Here is a 22,380-nt window from a genome sequence, read left to right as displayed (position 1 = left end):
TGTACACTCTGATACCATTTGTTTACACTAGTATTACAAGCCAGACCAAAGAGCCTAGTTGTTCAGTGCAAGTTGCAATTTTTAATCAGACCATTTTGTTTTGACAGAAACCAGAATTTTAATGTTTGTTGTAATTATATTCCTGTTTCATAAACCTTGTATCCCATCTTTTATTATTTTTACAAATAACTTAGGGGTGGGTTCTACTTACCTTTACTACCGGTTTGCAATGGGAGCATGTGTGTGTGCATGCTTCTGTGCATGTCAGAAGCTTCTGTGCATGCGCAGATTGTCAATTATGATGTCCGGGAGGGTGGGCAGAGCCTCCCGCCACTTTTACTACCGGTTCTCAAGAACCGTACAGAACCAGGAGCAACCTACCACTGAAATAACCCAAGACAACAAGCATATTCAACCTTCCTCCTCCTATTTTTCCACAAAAACAACCCTGTGAGGTGGGTTGGGGTAAGAGAGTGACTGGCCCAAAATCACCTAGTGTCATCTACTCACCTACCCTCCAAATCACTCTTATTAATTCAAAAGACATGACAAATTCTGATCAACAGAAAGCCTGTGCATACAAAATAGCACCTTTTTTGACATACTGTTTTGTGACTACATCCTTTATTGGGTCATTCATCTATTTGTTGGCTGCTATTTCATTTCATTTTTTTCATTTTATTAAATTTGTATACCGCCCTACTCCCGAAGGACTCAGGGCGGTGAACAGCCATAAAATAAAACATATAAATACAAAATTTAAAATAGAGATAAAACAAATTAAATAAATTTGGCTGAACCATTTTAAAACCCCAATTTAAAACCAAATTTAAAATTCCCATTTAAAAAGAGGAAAAGTTTAGGTCAGGCCAGCTTGATGGAATAGGAACGTCTTAAGGGCGCGGCGGAAGGTACGCAGATCCGGAATCCTCCGTATCTCCGGGGGGGGGGGAGCTCGTTCCAGATTGTAGGTGCCCCCACAGAGAAGGCTCTCCCCCTGGGGGCCGCCAGTCGACATTGTTTGGCCGATGGCACCCGGAGGAGCCCCTCTCTATGGGAGCGTACTGGTCGGTGGGAGGCTATTGGTGGTAGCAGTGGTCCCGCAAATAGCCAGGTCCTAAGCCATGGAGCGCTCTGAAGGTGATAACCAAAACCTTGAAGTGCACTCGGAAGACCACCGGGAGCCAGTGCAGCTCGCGCAGGAGAGGTGTTACATGGGAGCGCCACGTTGCTCCCATCACCACCCGCGCGGCCGCACTCTGCGCCAGTTGGAGCCTCCGAGTGCTTATCAAGGGGAGCCCCATGTAGAGAGCGTTACAATAGTCCAGACGGGACTATTGCTACAAGATTTTGCGAAGTATTAACTATGTATTGCTGTGAGTCAGCCTTTAGGAGCATTGAGAACCACCATACTGTAAGTAGCTAAGGTCCAGGAATAGAAGTGGGCAGACAGAGATTTTAGTACTCTTAGGTATGGAAACTTTGGTTGACCTTGGGCCAGCTAGTCTGTATTCTCCTTAAGCAACATCAGGTTCTCTGACAACCTATTTGCTAAACAAAGCAATTGTGAAATACTATTTGTAAAATGCACTTACAATGACAGCAAGAAGTTTTTTTTGCTTACAAGTCAACAAGTATTACCAAATTCCAAAATTCAGTATTACATATTTCACTTCATCAGCTCAGTTATTTATATCAAAACTCATGAAAAATTGTTAGTCAGAAATGATTCTCCCAGTTGTTTGCTGATTTTCTATTACCAGAGATAGCTATTACCAGAGACAGCTCTCTGTCTACACTATCATATTTCATAAATTGCAGCTTCTGAAATGACACAAAATGTCAGTGATGGACCTTCAGGAAAGTTGAAAAATGTTTTATTGTCAGAAAGCTGATTTCAGGAGAACCTTCTGAATGGTGAGATTTTTTTTAGCTAGCCTTGCTCATCATGAATATGTCAGACAACAAATGTATTGTGGATGCCATAAAGTTGAACTATTGATAGATGTTGCATCAGGTGGGAAATTAGGACAAGTGAAGATGAAATAAACCAGAGATTATGTCAACACATGTGTTCTTTTTAAGCTCCTTTCCTCTTTATAGCGCAAACAGAGATAAATTAAAGACCGTGTTGTTATGACAGCCTTGCAGTGAGATAGATTGCAAACCAAATTTAAAAAGTAAGTAAAAATAAATAAAATAACTATTATAGTATTTGGCCCATCTGACAAAACAGACTAGATTTTAGAACCATACCGAATTCTGATATCTTCAACCAAACCAAAGATTCCCAATACTGTAACAAATAAGCCAAATAAATATACCCTTTCTAATATGATAACTCACATGCTGCAATTGTGAAACCATCTGTAATTCAAATGCCCCAAGTCACTTTTATTCAGAGTTGTTTTCAGACCACCAGTGGGCACATTAGAAAATACAGATAGTCCTTGGTTAATGACTGCCCCATTTAGCGGCCGTTCAAACTTCTGACAACTTTATGACTGGTCCTTGATTTTATCACAAGGCTCTTTGCAAACTTCACAGCTGACTTCGGATAAGTCACGGTTGTGTGATAGTGTGAACTTAAACCACTGAAGAGGCTCCGAGATCATAAATGCAGGATGTATAGTCATGTTATGTTTGACTTAATGACTATATTGTTTAAAGAAGATGTTTCCAATTGTGGTCCTTAAGTCAGGCCAACCTGTATATCCCAGTGTGAAGATTTTCTCTCACCCTTACATCTTTCCATTTACATGTAAATGTGGGAAATGACCCCAAATCCAAGGGCTGGGAAGTATGAGTAAACTACTTCCATACTGCTGCCAAGAAACATGGATGTGTCCAAAGGAGGCTTTGTCTTTCATACACACAAACACAAACACACACACACACACACACACACACACACACACACACACACACACACACACACAGGGAAGTATGGTAAGAGCCTTGGTAGTACAGTGGTCTAAGGCACCCTGTTATTAAGCTGGTTATTAAGACCAGCTGCCTGCAATTACTGCAGGTTCGAATCTCGCCAAGGCTCAAGGTTGACTCAGCCTTCCATCCTTTCTAAGGTAGGTAAATTGAGGACCCAGTTGTGGGGGCAATAAGCTGACTTTGTATAAATATACAAATGAATGAAGGCTATTGCTGAGCACATTGTAAGCCGCCCTGAGACTCTGGAGAAGGGCGGCATATAAATCAAAAATTAAAAAAAAAATTAAAAAACTACTTTCATACTGTTGCAAGAAACATGGAGGTGTCCACCAGAAGTGGAGCTCCACTCAAAGAAGACTTTGTCTTTCACACATACTCACTCACTCACACACACACACACACACACACACACACAGAACAAAGCAACTCCGCTGCAAAAGCCGAAGGGGGGGAAAAAAACCACAGCGTTGCATTGGCCATAGTCCTCTCTCTCTCTCTCTCTCTTTACCACTTGCCCGGCCTGGCTAAGTCGACAAACCTCCGGCCTTCGCTTTGAACATAACAATACTGTAAAACTACCCGCTCCTGCAATCGCAGCGAGAAGCTTGGAAAGGCGGACGCTTCCGCAAGCGGTTCCGCCTTCTTCGGCGACTATGGCCGTCTCCCGCCGGGATGCAACGCGAACCCTGCTCGCTTGGGTAGGTCCCCCGTAAGCGGTGCTATAAGAGGGCGGAAGGAAGTGGCCTCCCTATGGGCACGGGAAGGAAGGGGAAAAAAAAAAAAAGGCCTATCGTGGGTCAGGCTACGGCCCAGGAGGAAAGGGGCGGACTTTTGTCTTTGCAAAGGGAAAATCTTCCCGCGTTTTGCTTGCCTGCCTGTCGTTGTTTTGTTTGGTAAATGAAGCGTCTGAAGTGTGTTTTTCATCACGCAGCAAGACGGGGGCGGTGATTAGTATTTTTACCCTTCCCTTCCTCCCTCCCCGCATTTCACCCATTAGTAAAAGTGACAGGATCTTGTTTAAAATTGTATTTTCGGAGGAATTTAAGCTTGTCCGGTTGGGTTGAAACTAAACGGGAAACACCTGCGGCTCTTAATAATCACACGGCAGGCAGGGAAGCAAAGAAGCTCCTCTGGTCACCCGTGAATTAATGCCTTTGTCGGATCCAGGCACCCATCAATCACATCGCAGTCCGAATTAACAAGCCCTTTTAATGCCTTCGCTATCGCGCGGTTTCGAAAGGCGCCGAGCTCGCTTCACGACACATTCAGCAGCGCTGCTCGGGGGAAAAAAAATTGAATTGTTCGTATAGTATAGTTGCAATGGCAGCAATTCAAGAGCGTCGCTGAAGAATAATCCCTTCAAATGCTTTGAAGGCTTCATGCTCTTAAGAGAGAAGTTGAAAGGTCTCTTTCAAAGGCTTTCTCCTCATTTTTGGGAGAAAGTCTGTATTATTCCAGTCTTGGGAGGCGGGCGGCGAGAGGAGCTTTGGCATTTGCTGCTCCCTGCTGGCCAATGCTTCTTACTTTATTACGTTAGCCCGTTGCTACCCTAATAAATACTTTACTACTCGGGGTTGCTTTGTAAGGAGTACGGGTAGTCCTTGACTTGCAACCGTTTATTTAGTGACCGAAGTTACGACCACAGTGAAAAAAGTGACTTACGACAGTTTGTCACACTTAATGACCATTGGCAGCATCCCTGTGGTGACGTGATCACCACAGGGATTCAGATGCTTGGCAGCTGACACGGACAGTTGCAGTGTCCTGTTGTCATCTGATTCCCTTTTGCGACCTTCTGCCAAACAAAGTCCATGGGGAAGCCAGTTTCACTTAACAACCGTGTTACTACTTCGAGATACTTAGTCTAGTTTAGTTTAATGCGATTTATATGCCACCCTATCTCCAATGAACTCAGGGCAGCTCACAACAATAAAATGCACAATTGCACATTAAAACAATATAAAATTAAATGTCCAAATTAAAATAATTTAAAATCAATTTAAAATCTATTAAGAACCGCCCCCCCCATCAGTCCAGGCTGTGAAACAGCCAGGTCTTCAAATCACGGTGGAACGAGCGAAGGTCAGGGGCCATCCGGAGCTCCAAAGGAAGTTGGTTCCAAAGGGTGAGTGCGCCCACAGAGAAAGCTCTCTCCCTGGGGGTCGCCAGCTGACATTGTCTGGCCGATGGCACCCTGAGGAGGCTCTGTCTGTGGTAACACACTGGGCGATTGGAGATTGTTGCTGGCTGCAGGGGGTCCGACAAATATCCCGGACCTAGGCCATGAAGGGCTTTATAGGTGATAACCAGCACCTTGAACCTCACCTGAAGGGCAACCGGTAGCCACTGCAGGTCGCACAGGAGGGGTGTAACATGGGAGTGTCGGGGCAATCCCATCACAATCCGCCCAGCCGCATTCTGCACCAATTGAAGCCTTGAGTGGTTTTCAAGGGCAGCCCTAGGTAGAGAGCATTGCAGTAGTCAAGACGGGAGGTGACCAACGCATGAGTAACAGTGCGTAGGGCATCTTGGTCCAAGTAAGGGTGCAGCTGGCGTACAAGGCGGACCTGGGGAAATGCCCCCCTGGTCACGGTTGCTACATGATCTTCCAGAGACAACTGTGAATCCAGAAGGACACCCAAGTTGCAGGCCCTATCCACAGGGGGTAACACCTCACCCCCAATGATCAACGATGGGATATCTCGATTGAACCCAGATGCCGGTACCCACAGCCACTCAGTCTTGGCGGGGTTGAGTCGGAGCCTGTTCCTCCCCATCCAGGTCCGTACCGCTTCCAGGCAACGGGACATCACGTCAAGGGCATCACTAGGCTGGTTCGGGGTGGATATAAAAAGCTGGGTATCATCAGCATACTGATGATACTGCACCCCGAAACCATGGATGATCTCCCCAAGTGGCTTCATATAGATGTTGAACAGGAGAGGCGAGAGGACCGATCCCTGGGACACCCCACAAGTGAGGGGCCTCATAGCCGATCTCTGCCCCACTGCCAACATCGCTTGTGTACGGCCCGATAGATAGGAGGAGAACCACCGTAGAACAGTGCCTCCCACTCCCAACCCCTCGAGTCGTCACAGAAGGATACCATGGTCGATGGTATCAAAAGCCGCCGAAAGATCCAAGAGGACCAGAACAGAGGAGTGTCCCCTGTCCTGAGCCCTCCAGAGATCATCCACTAGTGTGACCAATGCCGTCTCTGTGCTGTACCCCGGCCTGAAACCTGATTGGTACGGATCCAGGTAATCTGTATCCTCCAGGGCCAACGGGAGCTGCCAAGCCACCACGCTCTCAACAACCTTCGCAACAAAGGGAAGGTTGGAGACCGGACGAAAGTTATTCAATATGGTTGGGTCCAAGGCAGGTTTCTTGAGGAGGGGTCTCACCACCGCCTCCTTCAGGGCGGTGGGGAAGATCCCCTCCCCCAAAGATGCCATTATTACTGCCTGGATCCAATCCCGTGTCACCTCTCGGGCCGCACAGGCAAGCCAGGAGGGACTCTGGTCCAGTACACACGTGGTGGCACTCAGCCTCCCCATAATCCTATTCACTTCCTCAAGGGTGACAGGATTGAACTCCTCCCAAATCACAAGACCAGCTGTCTCCTCACCGTCTGATCCTGCCCAGTCAGAGTCCAGACCTCCCGAATCTGAGCGATCTTATCTAGCAGATGCTGACTAAACTCCTCGGCACGTCCCTGCAAAGGATCTTCCCCTGCCCTCCGATTTAGGAGGGAGCAAGACACCCTGAACAGGGCGGTTGGGCGATTATCTGTGGATGCGATGAAGGCGGAGAAGTGTGCCCACTTTGCCGCCTCCATCGCCACCAGATAAGATCATGTGAACGATCTCAACTGGGAACGGTCAGATTTGGAACAACTGGATGTCCAACCGCTCTCTAGGCCTCTCCTACGGCGCTTCATCACCCGGAGCTCCTCCGTGAACCACGGAGCCAACCGGGATCTGCGTTGAGTCAGAGGCCGCAAAGGAACGACAACGGTCAAGTGCCCTGGAGGCCACCTTTTCCCAGGCATCCACCAGAGCCTTGACCAGGGCATGGGAGAGAGAGAGAGAGGTATTTTTCCAAGCTCCGTCTGGAACCTTTCCGGCTCCATCAGGTGCTTGGGGCAGAACCAGATGGTCGGTCCCGCATCCCAGCGGGGGGAGAGTTGACCTCATGGAAGCCCAGCCGCAGGAGATGAGGATCGGTCCATGACAGGGGATGAGTAACTGGTGTTCCCCAACTGAGCTCATCGCGCCACTGTTCCGAGATAAAAACAAGATCGGGGGTGCGCCCCCCCTCATGAGTCAGGCCCTGAATAATCTGAGTCAGGTCCATGGCTGCCATGGAAGTCATGAACTCCCGGTACTCTACCAGTATCTAGTCCTCTGAAATGGTCAGGAAAACCAATGACCAGCTGGTTTTCCTAACCATTTCAGAGGACTAGATATTGGTAGTCCTTGACTTACAACAGTTCACTTAGTGACCGTTCAAAGTTACAGCGGCCCTGAAAAAAATGACTTATGACCATTTTTCATACTTACAATGGTTGCAGCATCCCCATGGTCACGTGATCGAAATTGAGATGCTTGGGAACTGACTCACATTTATGAGTGTTGAAGTGTCCCGGGGTTCATGTGATCTCTTTTTGTGACCTTCTGACAAGGAAAGACAATGGGAAAATGAGATTCACTTAACAACTGCATTGATTGTAAAATTAGGCAAAATTCACTTAACAAATACTTAGCAACAAAAATTTTGGGCTCAATTGTGGTCATGTCAAGGACTACCTGCATAGATATTCTAATTCTATGACTCCATTTTATGGCTCAGATGTTCAAAAAGACCTTGATTGAGAATTAATTATAAATAAAATACGCCTGGCTGTAGTTTATGTTTGATGTTTATTCACAAAGTTCACTGTAACTGTCCTTTTATCTTATACTGGAGAGGTATTTGTAAATTGCTTTGTGGAATGGAATTTCAGGTCAGCTCAAATGAATAGACAAACAAACAACATTGGAAGAGAAACATGTGAAAATTTGTGATACGATGACCGATATTATAAGATGGAGTTCCCTAAGGAGATATTTATGATATATAAAATATTTTTATAGGATTTTTTAAATTTAAAATTACTCTGAAAGCAGGAAAGTGTTAATTTGAAAGAATTATAATGTAAATGACACAATTCACATTGAAGTATGACTGGGAAAAAGAAAGAGAAAAAAATATGACTTTTCTTAAATTTACATTAATATAATAACCACCTTGGAAAAGGCACATTTCAACTCTTAATATTTCTAGGTATGGCTGACAAATTCCCTTTTGTAATTCCAGAATTTTGCTGTAAGAATCCTGATAAACAAATAGCATTTTCTGAATCACCTTGATACAATTTGCTGTTTTGCAATCTAAGTATAATAATCCTTTCTGCTACCATTCATTGTTGACAAAATTGGACTCAGTGTAAGCTTTGCCAATTTCTAATACATATGTTTTAAAAGACTATCTTTTCAAAAAATAAATTAGTAAATGTAAAACTTCAATAAAGAGATGTGTGTGTGATGGGTAAAATGTTGTGTTCAATATCTAAAGACTTTTATTTGATCACTTGACTGGCAAAGATGATCTCTGAATAACCATGAACTGACAGATTGTCCAAAAAGGGATATTACAAAGCATTAACATTAAGCAATTCCTAAAAATACCATAACTATAGTTCAATGTATGGTTTATTTGTCTATAAGATACAAATAGATAGTATCTTGGGCATATCTGAATTAATCAGTTTAAATAAATAAGTCTATTTGCCTCCTTCACTTTTTTTCAGGGAGCAAACAGTTATGGACAACTTGGTCTTGGTCATAAAAATGATGTGCTCCTGCCTAAGGCTGTGAAGTCATTTCTCTTTAATCAGAGTTGTATCAAAAACATTACAGGAGGTGGAGGTCATTCTGCTGTTCTTACCGGTAAAAATCCAACTATAACATTTCTTTGTGTACTGTGAAGTTTAGTTCTGTGGATTGTAGATCCTTCCTGCATGATCAGTCCCAACTACATTTTGATCTTTGTATGATGTTTATAGATCCAAGCTTTCCTCCTATAAACATAATTTAACAAACTGAAATATAGGTGCAATTGTATGGAAAAAAGGAAGTTAAAGCTATGATGCTGCACTGCTCCTTATTACTATCTTCAACATTTTTTATCTAGCCCTTCAAAACAAATCAAATTCAGGAAACAAGAACCACTTGGATTGGAAAGAACTTTATTGCAAGTAGTAATGTGGCCAAATTTTGAAAGTTTGTTAAAGCAATTCTTCATCATAACTTAGTGTAATTAAAGTGGAATTAGTTTGAGTCTTTTTCTGACATTACTTCCCCCCCCCCCCCCCAATGGAGTCTCGAATGTTTTGCAGCAGCCCTGTTTCTTCCTGTAAAAGATATACTCCATCCTCCAGGTTCTTAGGATCCGTTATATATTTTGTCACAATTTTGTCACAATTGTCATCATCATTATATTTTTAACCCATTCTTCTTCAAAGAGCCATATCATGCTGAATAAGATAATCAAAACTTGAACATACAGTAGCAATTATAGAACAATACATAACAGAACTTTTCCTAAAACAAAATAATAAAAATAGAAAGAATCCAAAGCTGAAAGCAATTCATTTCAAAGAGACAGTACAAAAACAGTATTGTCCTAAAGCAGATGTTGTTCTACAAATGAATAGGCATGACTTTAATTGTCTAAAGGAAAACAGTTCCAATAAATTTTCTTCAAGATATGTGCTGCCACTAAGAAGCCAGCTCCCCAATACTTGCATAGGTTGAGTGATATGAGTGCTGGCATAATATACTCCTGATGATTAAATCTATTGATTTATATGGTCCGTTCACTATAGATAAGACTGATGCTGTTTGTTTATTTCACAGATACTGGAGAGATCTTTTTCTGTGGCCAGAATAAAGATGGACAATTGGGACTTGGTCATACTGAGGATGTGACACATTTTACCTTATGTTCTTCTATTTGTGGCTGTCCTGTCATACAAGTTGCCTGTGGCTGGGATTATACAGTTATACTTGTTGGTAAATCTGTCATAATTTATTGTAATATATTACAATATATTATTGTATGCCACCGAACTCTCAATGATTCTGGATGGCTCACAACAGTCAAACAAAGAATTCCAATAAAACCAGTTAAGTGTAAAACATAAAGCTGGCAAGCGTGATGAAATGATGGGTCTCATTCTATCTTGGCAAAGGCTTGGATAAATATTGAAGCAAATAATTGCATATAGTGAAAAACTTGGACCCTATGTATGTCTCCAAGAGGTTCCAAGATCTTCAGTTGTGTATTTTGTATAAAAAATTAAAAATTACCTATTATTGAGTGTTTGGAAATGAGACCATTTTCAACTGAATTAAACACAATAATTAAGAAAACGAGCTATGAACAAAGACTTTTGTACTCATTGTGCAACCAGTGCTTATAGAGTTGTACAATTTAACAATAAAGTTCTAAAATAAAGCTAAATTAGTATTAAAAGTCCCATTAAGTTGCTTCCAATGGGATATAGATGTAATTCATATTTATTGAATTATACTGGCTTTTTAAAATAACAAGAATTAGGTTAGACAAGATATGGTGAGTTGTGCTCATTTAAAGAGCACAAAGTTAAATAACAGCTCTGTTTAATTGATTTTACCACCATTTCTTTCTTTCTTTCTTTCTTTCTTTCTTTCTTTCTTTCTTTCTTTCTTTCTTTCTTTCTTTCTTTCTTTCTTTCTTTCTTTCTTTCTTTCTTTCACTTGTCAATTATTCTGGGTGACTTACAGAAGATTAAAACATGTTAAATGACCATTTCTTTCTAAACGTAAATCTCTGAAACTACTTTGCAGCTAGGAGGCTTCTTTTCAGTTCTGGTTTTCAGCTGTTTTGCTGGCTCTGTTTTTGTATATGGTTCCTTTAATTGCAGTTTCTATCTCACTCCTGTTCGTTCTCTTATCGCTCTAATGTTCTAAAGTTCTTACACTGCATTTAAGTCACACTAGAAATAAGTAATGAATATACATGTAGCCCTTGCTCAATTACCTGTTTTACGACCATTTGAAGTTACGATGGCCATGGATATTGCAAATGATTGTGCCAGCCCTTATGGTTATGTGACCACATGTCAACCTGGTCAGCTTTACAACCTGTTGCAGCATTCTACGGTTATGTGACTCTGATTCTACCAGTTTCTGGCAAAAATTCTGCCAGTTTCTGGGTTTGTTTAGTGATCACAGTGTTTGCTTAAGGGCTGCCATGTTCTTTTAATGATCATTGCAAAAAAAGGCAGGGAATTTACCTTATGACTGTAGTGACTGTAGTGGTTTATGACCTAATTCCGAAGCTCAGTTATGGTTGTAAGTCGAGGACTACCTGTAGATATCATGAGGTTCAAGGAATGTGTATGGTTACATGAATTAGAATCAATTAGAATCAATCAGAGAGCTGAGCAAATAAGTATTTCATGGCATATTGCATTGAAAATTCATAATAGTTTTGACTTGAGGTAGACAATAAAGGTGTTCAAATGCACTGTTCTGTCTTTCAGGAAATGGTCAAATGTTCTCCTGTGGTTCTAATTCCTTTGGACAATTGGGAATTCCTGATATTTCAGGCAGATGCACTATTCCAGCAATGATTAAGGTATGAGGTCTTGAAAAGTTGGTGCTTTTGTCACCAAAGCTTTTTAATCTCCCCGTCAGAGAGAGGGAAAAAAAGCAGTTTTGTAAAACTGAGATGATTTAAATTTTTGCTGTAAGTTTTGAGGATATTTTATACTATCTTCATACTTCCTGTCTGTAAAGCCATTTGAAAATTCAAGTATTTAATTCAATAGAATTATTATGTTTTATGATATACCGTACATTTCTCTCACCATCCTCTCACTTCTCTCATAGTCTTTACAGGATAAAATAATAAATATTGCTGCTGGACTCAGGCACGCTGTTGCTGTGGCTGGTGAGTTAACACCTTTATAGTGAAATTAACAATAATAAAGATGTAATACTATACCCGATCAGATGAGTTTAATTTTTGCAGCTGAAATTGTTTTGTGAATTTGCTAGAAAAACATGAAGTGTTTAAGAAATAATTCATTGATTCAATATTCAGTGACAGGCTAATACAAATCAGGTATTTTATGGAATATATTGTATGATGATTATTTAACTTTCATGGATCCCTTAAAAAAGACTTTTAAAAGGAATTTATAATTAGGATAATTTTAGTCTTTTACTCTCAGCCGTTTAAACTATATAAATTGCTTAATAAGTTTCATTAATGAAAGCCTGGAAATCAATATTACATTCTGGTATAAACTGGGATGGTACGACACTCATTCTAAAAATAGGTGCACAAAGTGGCCCTCACTGGTTGCAGTGAGCATAGTAGGGATCTTGAAAATATTAATGGTAGTCCTTGGGTTACAACCCGAATTGGGATGTGAGTTTATGTTACTAAGTGAAGTAGTTATTGAGTGAAACATCACAGCTTTCCCAGTGGCTGTGCTTACTAGAAGCCAGAAAAGAAAGTTGCAGATCACGTACCCTGTTCTCTGACAGCTCCCACCCTGATCCAAGCTATTCCTGGCTTGGTTCTTCTCAGACCTGAGCCTTGATTTTTCCCAGGCAAGGGATGCTTTCAAGGGATCACTGAGCCAGAAGAGGGCAACTTGATTTTACTGCTCTGAATGAATTGTATTTGCTTCAGCTCCCCCACTGCCTATTTCCCCCCACCCATCTTTGTCGTTTTGTCTGCCCTGTATAGCATGGCTGAGATGAAGACATTGCTGTATCCCGCCATTGCCTTTTCCCTGCCACCATGACCCCCAGTAGACATTCCTCCCTGTTTCCTTTACCTCCCCTACACTGGGCTTGCTAACACTGGTGAGCTTCAAGCCCCATGGTGTCCTGGCTGGGGTCAGAGATGGTGGTGAGAAGTGGAGCAGTGCCAAGGGGAAGGGACAGGCCCACCACTGACATGGGGCCTGAGACTGGCTGGTATTGCTGAAAGTGACTATGGGATCCTGCGGCAGTTGTAAGTGTGGGCGAGTTGCCAAGCACCCAAATTTTGATTACGGGGATGCTGCAATGACCAGAACTCTGAGAATGGGTTGTTGTAGGTCCATTTTTTCCCAGCGCCGTTGTAACTTTGAACAGTTGCTGAACAAATGATCACAAAGGACTATGTATATGGCTAAATTATGTTTTACAATTTATGTGCTAAATGTGAACTGTTAAGCTGATATCAATAAGACACATTAATGTATTTCTTCAGGCTGTTATCAGGGGAATAATTTTTAATCTTGACAATTTGTTTTCCTGTTGTGTGAACAGAAAGTGGTTCTGTATTTCAATGGGGAATTGGTATGGCATTGCAAGCAAAGCGAATGTGCCAAGAAAAAAATATTCCTTCTTTCTTGAGGGCAAAGGAACCTTGCAAAGTACCAGGTTTGTTTTTTTTAAAGCTATACATGATATTTTGATGCCTGTTTGGGGCTTTTGTGCATATATGCTGCCCAGAGTCACTTTGCAGAGTGAGGTGGGCAGCATATAACTGTGTCTTTGTGGTCTTTTCTGTAGCTAAATATATTCAGATTTTTTAACTTTTCATAGCAGAACCTTCACTATCTTGGTAGCTCTTCTCTGAACTTGTTTTATTTTGCTATTACTTTTTTTGAATTTTGGTATACCACTCCAAGTGGGTTCTTACCAGGACACAATGAAATCAACAAATATTTCCAATGGCTTGGATTCTATGATCCTATTAATATATCCAAAGATAGCATTTGCCTTTTTAACCGCTGCGTCATGATAGTGGCTCATATTTAACTTACAGATGACAAGAATACCTAGCGTTCATTTTTCATGTTAAGGAGGAGAACAACACTACAGGAAACCTGGGAATCCAGGAATTATAGTTCAAGGGAGGACATTCCCAAACCTCACTATTGCTATTCAATTTATTTTCAGTGGTTTTCATAATAGCAACATTTCTTTTGTTCAAGCCCCTGTAGCAACTCAGGAACTTAAACCAAGTCATGGTTCTTGAAAATTAATTTAATTGTAAATCTATATGCTTGCATTGTTAAAGACTATTCAGCCATATCAAAGTGACCCTTGATCTATTAAAATTTGCTTGTGGTGTAGTAACCCAACATGACCTATGCAGCAATGCTTTCTATATATCTAACATTTTTTTAGCTTTATTTTTGTTTTGACATGCTGTAATACAGAAAATCTCTGTGAAAGGAATTGTCTCTTTAACTTATGACATAAATGGATTACTCTCCTAGGTTTTGAAAATGTCAAAGTGAAGAGTGTAGCTTCCGGCTCACATCATGTTGTGTCACTCACAGGTATGTTTCCTTGTCTGCACCTATTCCTTTGGCTTGGCTGAACCATACAAAACATTCTGTTTCTGATATTAGTTCAAGTTTCATTGGGAGTGTCTGAGTGTATGATTTATGTGTTTCAGTCTTCAAAGCACCTGTTTCCTTCTCCCATTTTGAAACACTCAGATGTCCTTCATATGGTTTATGTGACTTTGACGTGTGGATTTTTGTCTGTATTTTTGTTAGCTGTTTTCATGTTTTTCTTCCTCATAAGCAGAACTGAACCACTTAGATAAGCAAATCCAAGAACTGAGAATAAGTGAAATGTAATGATAAAAGTCAGGAAATTAAAGGCCAAAGAATTTTGGCGGCTGGTAGCCCTGCTGAGGATACCCAGTTTGGTGTGGTGATTAAAAGCACCAAGTTGGAAACTGGGAGACCCTAAGTTTCTAGTCCTGCTTAGTGACAAAGCCAACTGAGTGATTTTGGCACAGTTACTTTCTCTCAGACTTGGGAAGAAGGCAATGACAAACTACTTTTGAAAAAAAAAATCCTTGCCAAGACTTGGTCAATAAAGACAAAAGTGCAAACCTTGTATTTAATTTTTCTTTTCACTGTACCTAATGGCTCCATCTTTTGAGTGGCCTAGTTTGTGTTCATCTGTCCTTTAAGACTTGATAAAATAAAGGTTTTTTTCTGATAATACAAAAACCTTTAATCAGTATGCTCTTTTCTTATGAGGAGCCGACAAAGGAATATTTATTATGCTTGCATTGTGTGTATGTATTGTGCATTGATGTTGTCAAGGCTATGTGTTTGTATGTCCTGGATGCGCTTATTTGCATGGGGATGATTTGGTTTATATATTACAATTTGGGTTTTGGAGAAATTTAATTAGCAACTATGGCTAATTGCACACAATGTGACTTACACGTCGTTTCTTGTGCTTTGGCATTTCTGAATTGTAGCTTCCTTTTAAAGTTAAGTTCTTTACTATTTGTGCATAGAGCAATGACATTTAATCATTATATCTGTGTCCTTAAATGATAGAGAAATGTCTTAATTTCTATTTTATTCTTTCTCTCTTTTTAAGACGATGGAGATTTATATGTATGGGGAAACAATAAGCACAAGCAACTATTAAGTAAAGACTCTGTTGTTTTGGAACCTCAGAAGATTGAAGCTCACTATTTTGAGGGTGAAAAAATCAGAAGAATTTGGAGTGGTTGGACACACTTGGTGGTGCAATCAGGTATAACCTAAAAAAACTATATCTAAAATAAAACAACATCCATTTGATTGTAAATAATATTTTTATGGATCTTAAAAGGGATTTTAGACTGAGATGTGTGGAAGATATGGCAAAACACTGTGTCAGAAAAATATTTGATTTTTAATATTAATGTGCTGATTGGTATTCATGCTAAGCTGTAAATTAGTCTTTTGTGTTCCCTTCCTTTCTCCTTTTTCTTGTTCTGAGGTAGTGCTGAGGTATTACGGTATTATTGCATCTTTGGAACTTTGCAAAGATAATTGCAATTTTGACTTGCTGTGCAAGAATAAAATATATGTCCAAATAGAAAAACTCCCTAAAATATATTCTCAATCCTACTATTAGAAGTTCTTAACGCAGAATGCAATAGATGCCAACATGAGTTTTAGAAGAATCCCTCCCCCCAAACCATATTATCTTAGACTACAACTTCAGACAAGAAGAATATCCATGTATATTCTACTAAAAGTCACCTGTTTGTAACCCTAATGTTTAATTAACTCAAATGATGCATTATAAGGATTATCAGGTTTTCATACGACTCTAATAGTAGGTCTATATTCCTAATATGCCATCAATATTGGACAGAAATGGTATTCATTGTAGCTTTCCACAGTAGCTGTTGATTTTCTGTCTTAGATACAATATAACTTTTTTCTTTAAATAAGATACTATGGCTCCATTTCTTCATTAGTGAGATTATGAGTTGTGTGAGAGAAATAATAGTTTGATTGCACTGGGGCTTCAATTTAGTAGACCAGACAAAGGTGAAATTGGCAGACGTTTTGTTAGATTCTCCCACCTGCAAACATCATCTACCCCATAAGTCAGGGAAATGATCTCATGTTACTGGATCATTTTCTTTTTCTTGTTTGCTTGCATGCCTTGTTGCTTCTAAGGATTTGGGAATGAAAGCAATATTGTGTAAAGCCCATCTTTGCAGCATGTTTTATTAAAAAGAATGTAAAGCCAAAACTGAAAGTCACTCTTTTTATAATTGATATTTTTGTGAGAATGGGAGTAGATTCTATAATGTTGCAGATGTAAATTAGGTTATGTAAGAATCCCATTGAAATGGTTTGACTAAAGGAAGTTCTAAATATAGCAGAAATGTGTTGAAGAAGAAAGGAGAGAACAAAGTCTTAAGCCTTTAAAAGGTGAGTCATCCTTGGTTCAGAATAACTGCCTTCCTCTTTATGCTGGTAGCCAATAACAAATGGAGTCTTAATTAAGGGAGTTTATTTATCTTTGTGTTGTTCTGAATAAATTCACAGGTCTGTTTGTTATGCATTTTTAAAATGGGAAAATAATTCTCAGTACATTACTTTCTTGTGTAAATGGATTGAAGGAAATGGAAAAAAAATGCTTACAATGTCATTTATTTATTTTTTTATTGATTCGATTTATATGCCACCCTTCTCCGGAGACTCAGGGAGGCTTACAATGCGTTAAGCAATAGCCTTCATACTTTTGTATATACCTGCTTAGTAGGGCTTTCGGCCCCCCCTAAGCGGTGTTCTTTTTATACAAAGCCAGCTTATTGCCCCCACAATCCGGGTCCTCATTTTACCTACCTCGAAAGGATGGAAGGCTGAGTCAGCCTTGAGCCTGGTGAGATTTGAACTTGCAGTAATTGCAGGCAGCTGGTGCTTCGTAACAGCACTTTAGTCTGCTGTGCCACCAAGGCTCTTCCCCACTCCCTGTTCAATTGGACCTAGAGAAGGAATATACCATAAAATTTTATTTTATTTATTTTATTTTATTTTAAATTTATATACCGCCCTTCTCCCTGAGGACTCAGGGCGGTGTACAGCCAGAATTAAAAAACATAAAATACAAATATTAAAAAAACAATTAAAATATATATAAATTTGGCCCAAAATTAAAAATACAAACTAATTAAAACATTTAAAATTTCTTCTTAAGCCAGCCCGGCTTGCTGGAAAAAGTGGGTTTTAAGGGCACGGCGGAAGGCACTAAGGTCTTGGATTCTCCTTATCTCTGGGGGCAACTGATTCCAGAGGGTAGGTGCCCCCACAGAGAAGGCCCTTCCCCTGGGGGTCACCAGCCTACATTTATTGGCTGATGGCACCCTGAGGAGGCCCTCTCTGTGGGAGCACACGGGACGATGGGAGGTCGTCGGTAACAGCAGGCGGTCTCGAAGATAGCTAGGCCCGATGCCATGGAGCGCTTTAAAAGTGATACCAGAACCTTGAAATTATAAGCTGAGTTGCGTAGCTCCAGATAGGTTCTGCGGGAGAAAGGAAATATGTTGTCCCACTCAGTAGGCTTCTGTGGTGGATTGGGGCCATGTACTAAAAGCTTCTGAAAAACACTTCTGTTCACGTGTAGTATTATAAAGGTACACTGTGATGTCTTAAAGAAATACTAAATAGGATTTATTTTGTTGTTGAATGTATCCTACAAGATCTTTGTTGTTGTTCTTCAGCAGTCTGATTTTGTTTGAGGTCCTAGGTGAAATATGAAGAATCAGGGATCCAAGGTCTTTGGTAAGAAATGATAGAGAAGTTAGTGCTGGCAAAATAACATGTGAAATTTTGGAAGACCTCATCATTTATTTTATGTCTTCTCTCCCATAACTGGCAATAGGATGTCAGAAAATACCAGGAAGATGGTTAATGGCCAAAATGATAATTGGAGGGATGTGAGAGGGTCAATCTTACATTTAGTGCTCTTTTTAGTTGAAAAACCTTTAAAAGTAGTGTTGTCTTATGGTTAAAGTTTTAAACTAGGGAGAGTCTGAATCAAATTCTATCTAATCTAGGATTTTTATCAGGCCTAAAATATAGATGAAGTCTGGTGAGATAAAAAAGTAATAAATATTTTCAGGTACTTTGAAATAACTAGTCCATACATGAGGTTGAAACTCTTTCTTTCTTTCTTTCTTTCTTTCTTTCTTTCTTTCTTTCTTTCTTTCTTTCTTTCTTTCTTTCTTTCTTTCTTCCTTCCTTCCTTCCTTCCTTCCTTCCTTCCTTCCTTCCTTCCTCCCTCCCTCCCACTCACCCACCCACCCTTCCTTGACATATATTGCTGTGTTATTAATGCAACAACTTGAGTAGTTTACAACAAATCATAAAACACAGTTAAAAAGAAAGGTATCCTTTCCCTCCAGGTACCAAACCAAGTAACCTTGCACTTAATCCCCATCCTAGCTCAATATTTGGGGAAAGAGCCAGAGCGTCATAGCCTTTTGGAAGGTTAAAAGAGTAGAGAGCCCTGAGGTCTCAATAGAAAGCTATTCCAAAGCGCTGGGGCCATCATTGAGAAGACATGGCCATCAGGTAGCAATATTTAAGAAAGGGGATCTGGAGCATACCCATCCTATCTAATGTAGTAAGGACTGGCAAATACCTTCAGGAAAAGATGGTCCTGCATTAACTGGCCCTGGAAATTCATCTTTGTTGCTCTGATAGAAGGTGATGCTGGGGTTAAGCATCTGTCACTTAATGGCTGTGGTTTGTACAATCCATTGTATAGGATGATGTGATCTGGGGATATGGGGACAACGTGTAAGAGAATGGAATGTGGAGTTAAACACATTATCAGCTTAGAGTCTTTATGTTGCCATAAACAATCCATGTCCAGCTTCCCCTTGAATTCCGTTGACCCTTTTCTAATCTCAATTTAGTGCTGACTGTTAGTTGACTGGATTCTTGTGTTAGGCTTGAATAAATCTTCTGTGCTGCAGCTTAACATATGAGCCTGGTCCTTTGTGCCAGACACAATGGTATTCGTTCCTTGGTACTTCCAAATTCTTTGCCTTGTTCATTTTTTTTATAAATCAAGTCATTCAATTAAAAAAACAAGAAACATAGTATACCACAAAGCAACACATCAGCCTGAGGCATAATCTCTATTTCCAAAAATGTCTCTGAGCCCCATTTCTCATGTGGATGAGAAGCATTTTTAGAAAATTAATTAAAAGAGAGGGGAGAGAAAGATTGACTTACAAACCCATGTGGACTTGAACATTTAGGTCTGCTGATGGTCTACATGCTATTATAGCTTTATTGTAGAAATGCTGTCTATTTAGGAAGTTTATTATATTTCAAGTAACAATTCATATTCTGTGTTATTGGAGCTATTCTGTGACTTTACTCTGAATCTCAGAAGCTCTGCAAACATCTGAGGTGACATTTAACAGAGTATGGGCTGTCAAAGCTTTCCTGAATTCTTTTCAAATACGCTCATTAAACATGTTCAAACTGTCAAGCTATATTTCTAGCTGTAATTGCTAACAGTATATAATTTGTAATTCAGTTTTATGGAATAGCTTGTAACTAATTTATTTTTTTGGTAAGACCTTTAGAAAAAGCATGGTGTTTCTATTTTAAATGTAGGCCACAAAAGGTGTAAGTGTAAATAGTTCCTTCTTTACAGTTTTTGCCAAATACATGTGAATGTGCATTTTATGTCAGTGGCAGAAGGAAGGTGAGACTTCTCACAGTAGTTTTAATATTTTTTTTTAAAAAAAACTTTCCTTCCTTCCTTCCTTCCTTCCTTCCATCCATCCATCCATCCATCCATCCATCCATCCATCCATCCATCCCATTTACATGTGATACTGGGCAGCAATTAACAACATTTCACTCTGAAAACCAATTAAAGCAGTTTTGTACAATAAAGAAAAGGCAAAGGAAAGTGCAAATTATTTTATGACCTAATTACTGCACAGTTCAGAGATTGTGTCTTTCTGTGCTACTATAGTTCCTGCTAAAATAACAATGTCATTATCCAAAAATGTAACTGCTACTAAATTCCCTAAATACTTAATTGAATGCTACACTTAACTGGCAACCTCTTACGGTGAGCAAAACTTGAATCTCTTTTTTGGTGTCTGTTCTTCTCCCTTTGGATATCTGTGGAGGGTAGATAGAGCTCACATTCTGTTGTCCTTTTTGCATAGCGATCCTATGTGTCCATCATAAATCATTCTGGGACATGTAGCAATAGCACTTAGACTTTTATTCCGCTTCACAGTGCTTTACAGCCCATTCTAAGCAGTTTACAGAGTCAGCCTATTGCCCCCAACAATCTGGGTCCTCATTTTACCAACCTCAGAAGGATGGAAGGCTGAGTCAACCTTGAGCCGGTGAGACTCGAACTGCCGAATTGCAGTCAGCAGTCAGCAGAAGTAGCTTGCAGTGCTGCATTCTATCCACTGCACCACCATGGCTCATGTATCTCTTTAGCTACTTGTAATAGTGTATTACTGTCTGTCAGTCCTGGAAGCCATCGTTTACTTTGGATCTTCAGGGCTGCCACATTTGTGCTGTGGGAAACTGGGAGGGGGGGATTGTATGGAGTTGGAGAGATATCTAGCCATAATAACATTCTTTTCTCTGAGAGCCAAGGACATCATGCCCTGCATCTGGAGTGGTGTGACTGGGAGGTATCTCCAGTTGGGACGGTGCGTTGATTAGACCATGTGATGGATATGTGGGTGCTGGGGCAGGGACTTGGACTTTCTTTTGGGTGGGGAAAATCTGGAAGCTTTCAGATTCCGGTTTTCCCACATGTGCCAATATGACATCTCTAATAAAATGGAACTTTGAGGAACTTCTAGCCTCAGAGTCTTCTTTTGTTAGGGGTGTTACTTGGAACCCTGACACTGTCTTTCCTTCCTAGCCACTTTTATCTCCCCCCCACCCCCAAATCACACATGACTTTCTGCCTATGAAGCCCTTTATCTGTTCTTTTTTTCAGATTCAAGTTATGATTACAGTTTGTATGACTGAGCAGTAACCCAACAGGATGGCAGTCAGTGTTTACCTTTTCCATTCTGTCAAAGATGTTTGGATTTAAACTGCCATCTGTCTCCACACAACATGGCTAATAAAAAGCAGCTGTAATGATTGGAATCCAAAAGAGAGCTTCAGGTTGTCCAAATTAATTTAGGAGAGTACTATTTAATTAGTATTACATAGCAAAAGAATTAAATAATTTGCTATTACATAATACTTAGAATAATACTAAACATAGAAGAAGAATAAAAGTATTATCTTCATATGTAACATTTTCTTAAATATTGAACTAGCACAGACAGTGAAGACTTACACCTGGTGGCATGTGTATAGAATTTAGTATGTTTCATATAAATGTACATACAGTGTAAAACAAGTTGAAGTAGAATTGGAGGTGGTAATAAAAGGAATTGTAATATGCAATGCAAGTTTTAAGAATGAGTACTTTTCAAAGTGTAAATTAAGAATGGGTATTCACATTCTAAATGCAAGAGGGATTTACGTTTATTGCTCAGGGAGCAGCTGCCTTCCTCATGGAATGGATTAATGCCAATGTAAGCTAAATAATAATAGCAAGGAACAGTCATGTGTAACTAAGAAACTGTTCACAATATAAAATAAGAATATAGATAGAACCAACTTGCTTTGTAAATAGAACAACTTACTTTCTTCATATAAAATCTCCTTAGTAGGTCTAGTAGACCATTTTTGCCAGTGGTCAAGTCAAAGAATTGACTTGATATATTTATGATTAAATCACTAAAATTAGATTGCACTCAGCATTTAGTTATTACTATTAAAAGTTTCAAGGGCAAAGTATTATGGATTTTAAATGGGACAAATCTATGGTCAATGTGGTAGACTTGTGACTTCCAGGTGGAATTGGAAAAAATGTAAATTGAGTATTTCATTCATATGTAGGAGAGTTTCTTAATTTATTTCTTCTCAGGGTGAGGAGATTAGGAGAAAACTGGTGAGAAGTA

The 22,380-nt window shown here is 40.0% G+C and overlaps 1 protein-coding gene across 5 annotated transcripts in view; it reads left to right on the top strand.

Annotated features, from left to right (window-relative positions):
* Positions 1-236: 236 nt before the first annotated feature.
* The window catches only part of SERGEF (secretion regulating guanine nucleotide exchange factor), a 100,047-nt gene continuing 77,903 nt past the window's right edge, over positions 237-22,380 (top strand). For all 5 annotated transcript variants that reach the window (XR_004591297.3, XM_034416954.3, XM_034416953.3 and 2 more), the window contains exons 1-8: positions 237-3,644; positions 8,798-8,936; positions 9,906-10,061; positions 11,576-11,670; positions 11,925-11,985; positions 13,362-13,475; positions 14,321-14,383; positions 15,453-15,611. Coding sequence is in view for 4 of the 5 variants with exons in the window: in XM_034416954.3 (XP_034272845.2) it covers positions 3,600-3,644; positions 8,798-8,936; positions 9,906-10,061; positions 11,576-11,670; positions 11,925-11,985; positions 13,362-13,475; positions 14,321-14,383; positions 15,453-15,611 (832 nt within the window). In the remaining variant the exon portion in view is untranslated. The remainder of the gene's footprint in view (positions 3,645-8,797; positions 8,937-9,905; positions 10,062-11,575; positions 11,671-11,924; positions 11,986-13,361; positions 13,476-14,320; positions 14,384-15,452; positions 15,612-22,380) is intronic.

Source organism: Pantherophis guttatus, chromosome 1 (genome assembly GCF_059756535.1).
Source record: "Pantherophis guttatus breed Tessera chromosome 1, ASM5975653v1, whole genome shotgun sequence".
NCBI classification, from domain to species: Eukaryota; Metazoa; Chordata; class Lepidosauria; order Squamata; family Colubridae; genus Pantherophis; species Pantherophis guttatus.
The sequence above is the reverse complement of the archived record's forward strand: the minus strand, read 5'-3'. Positions and strand labels throughout refer to the sequence as shown.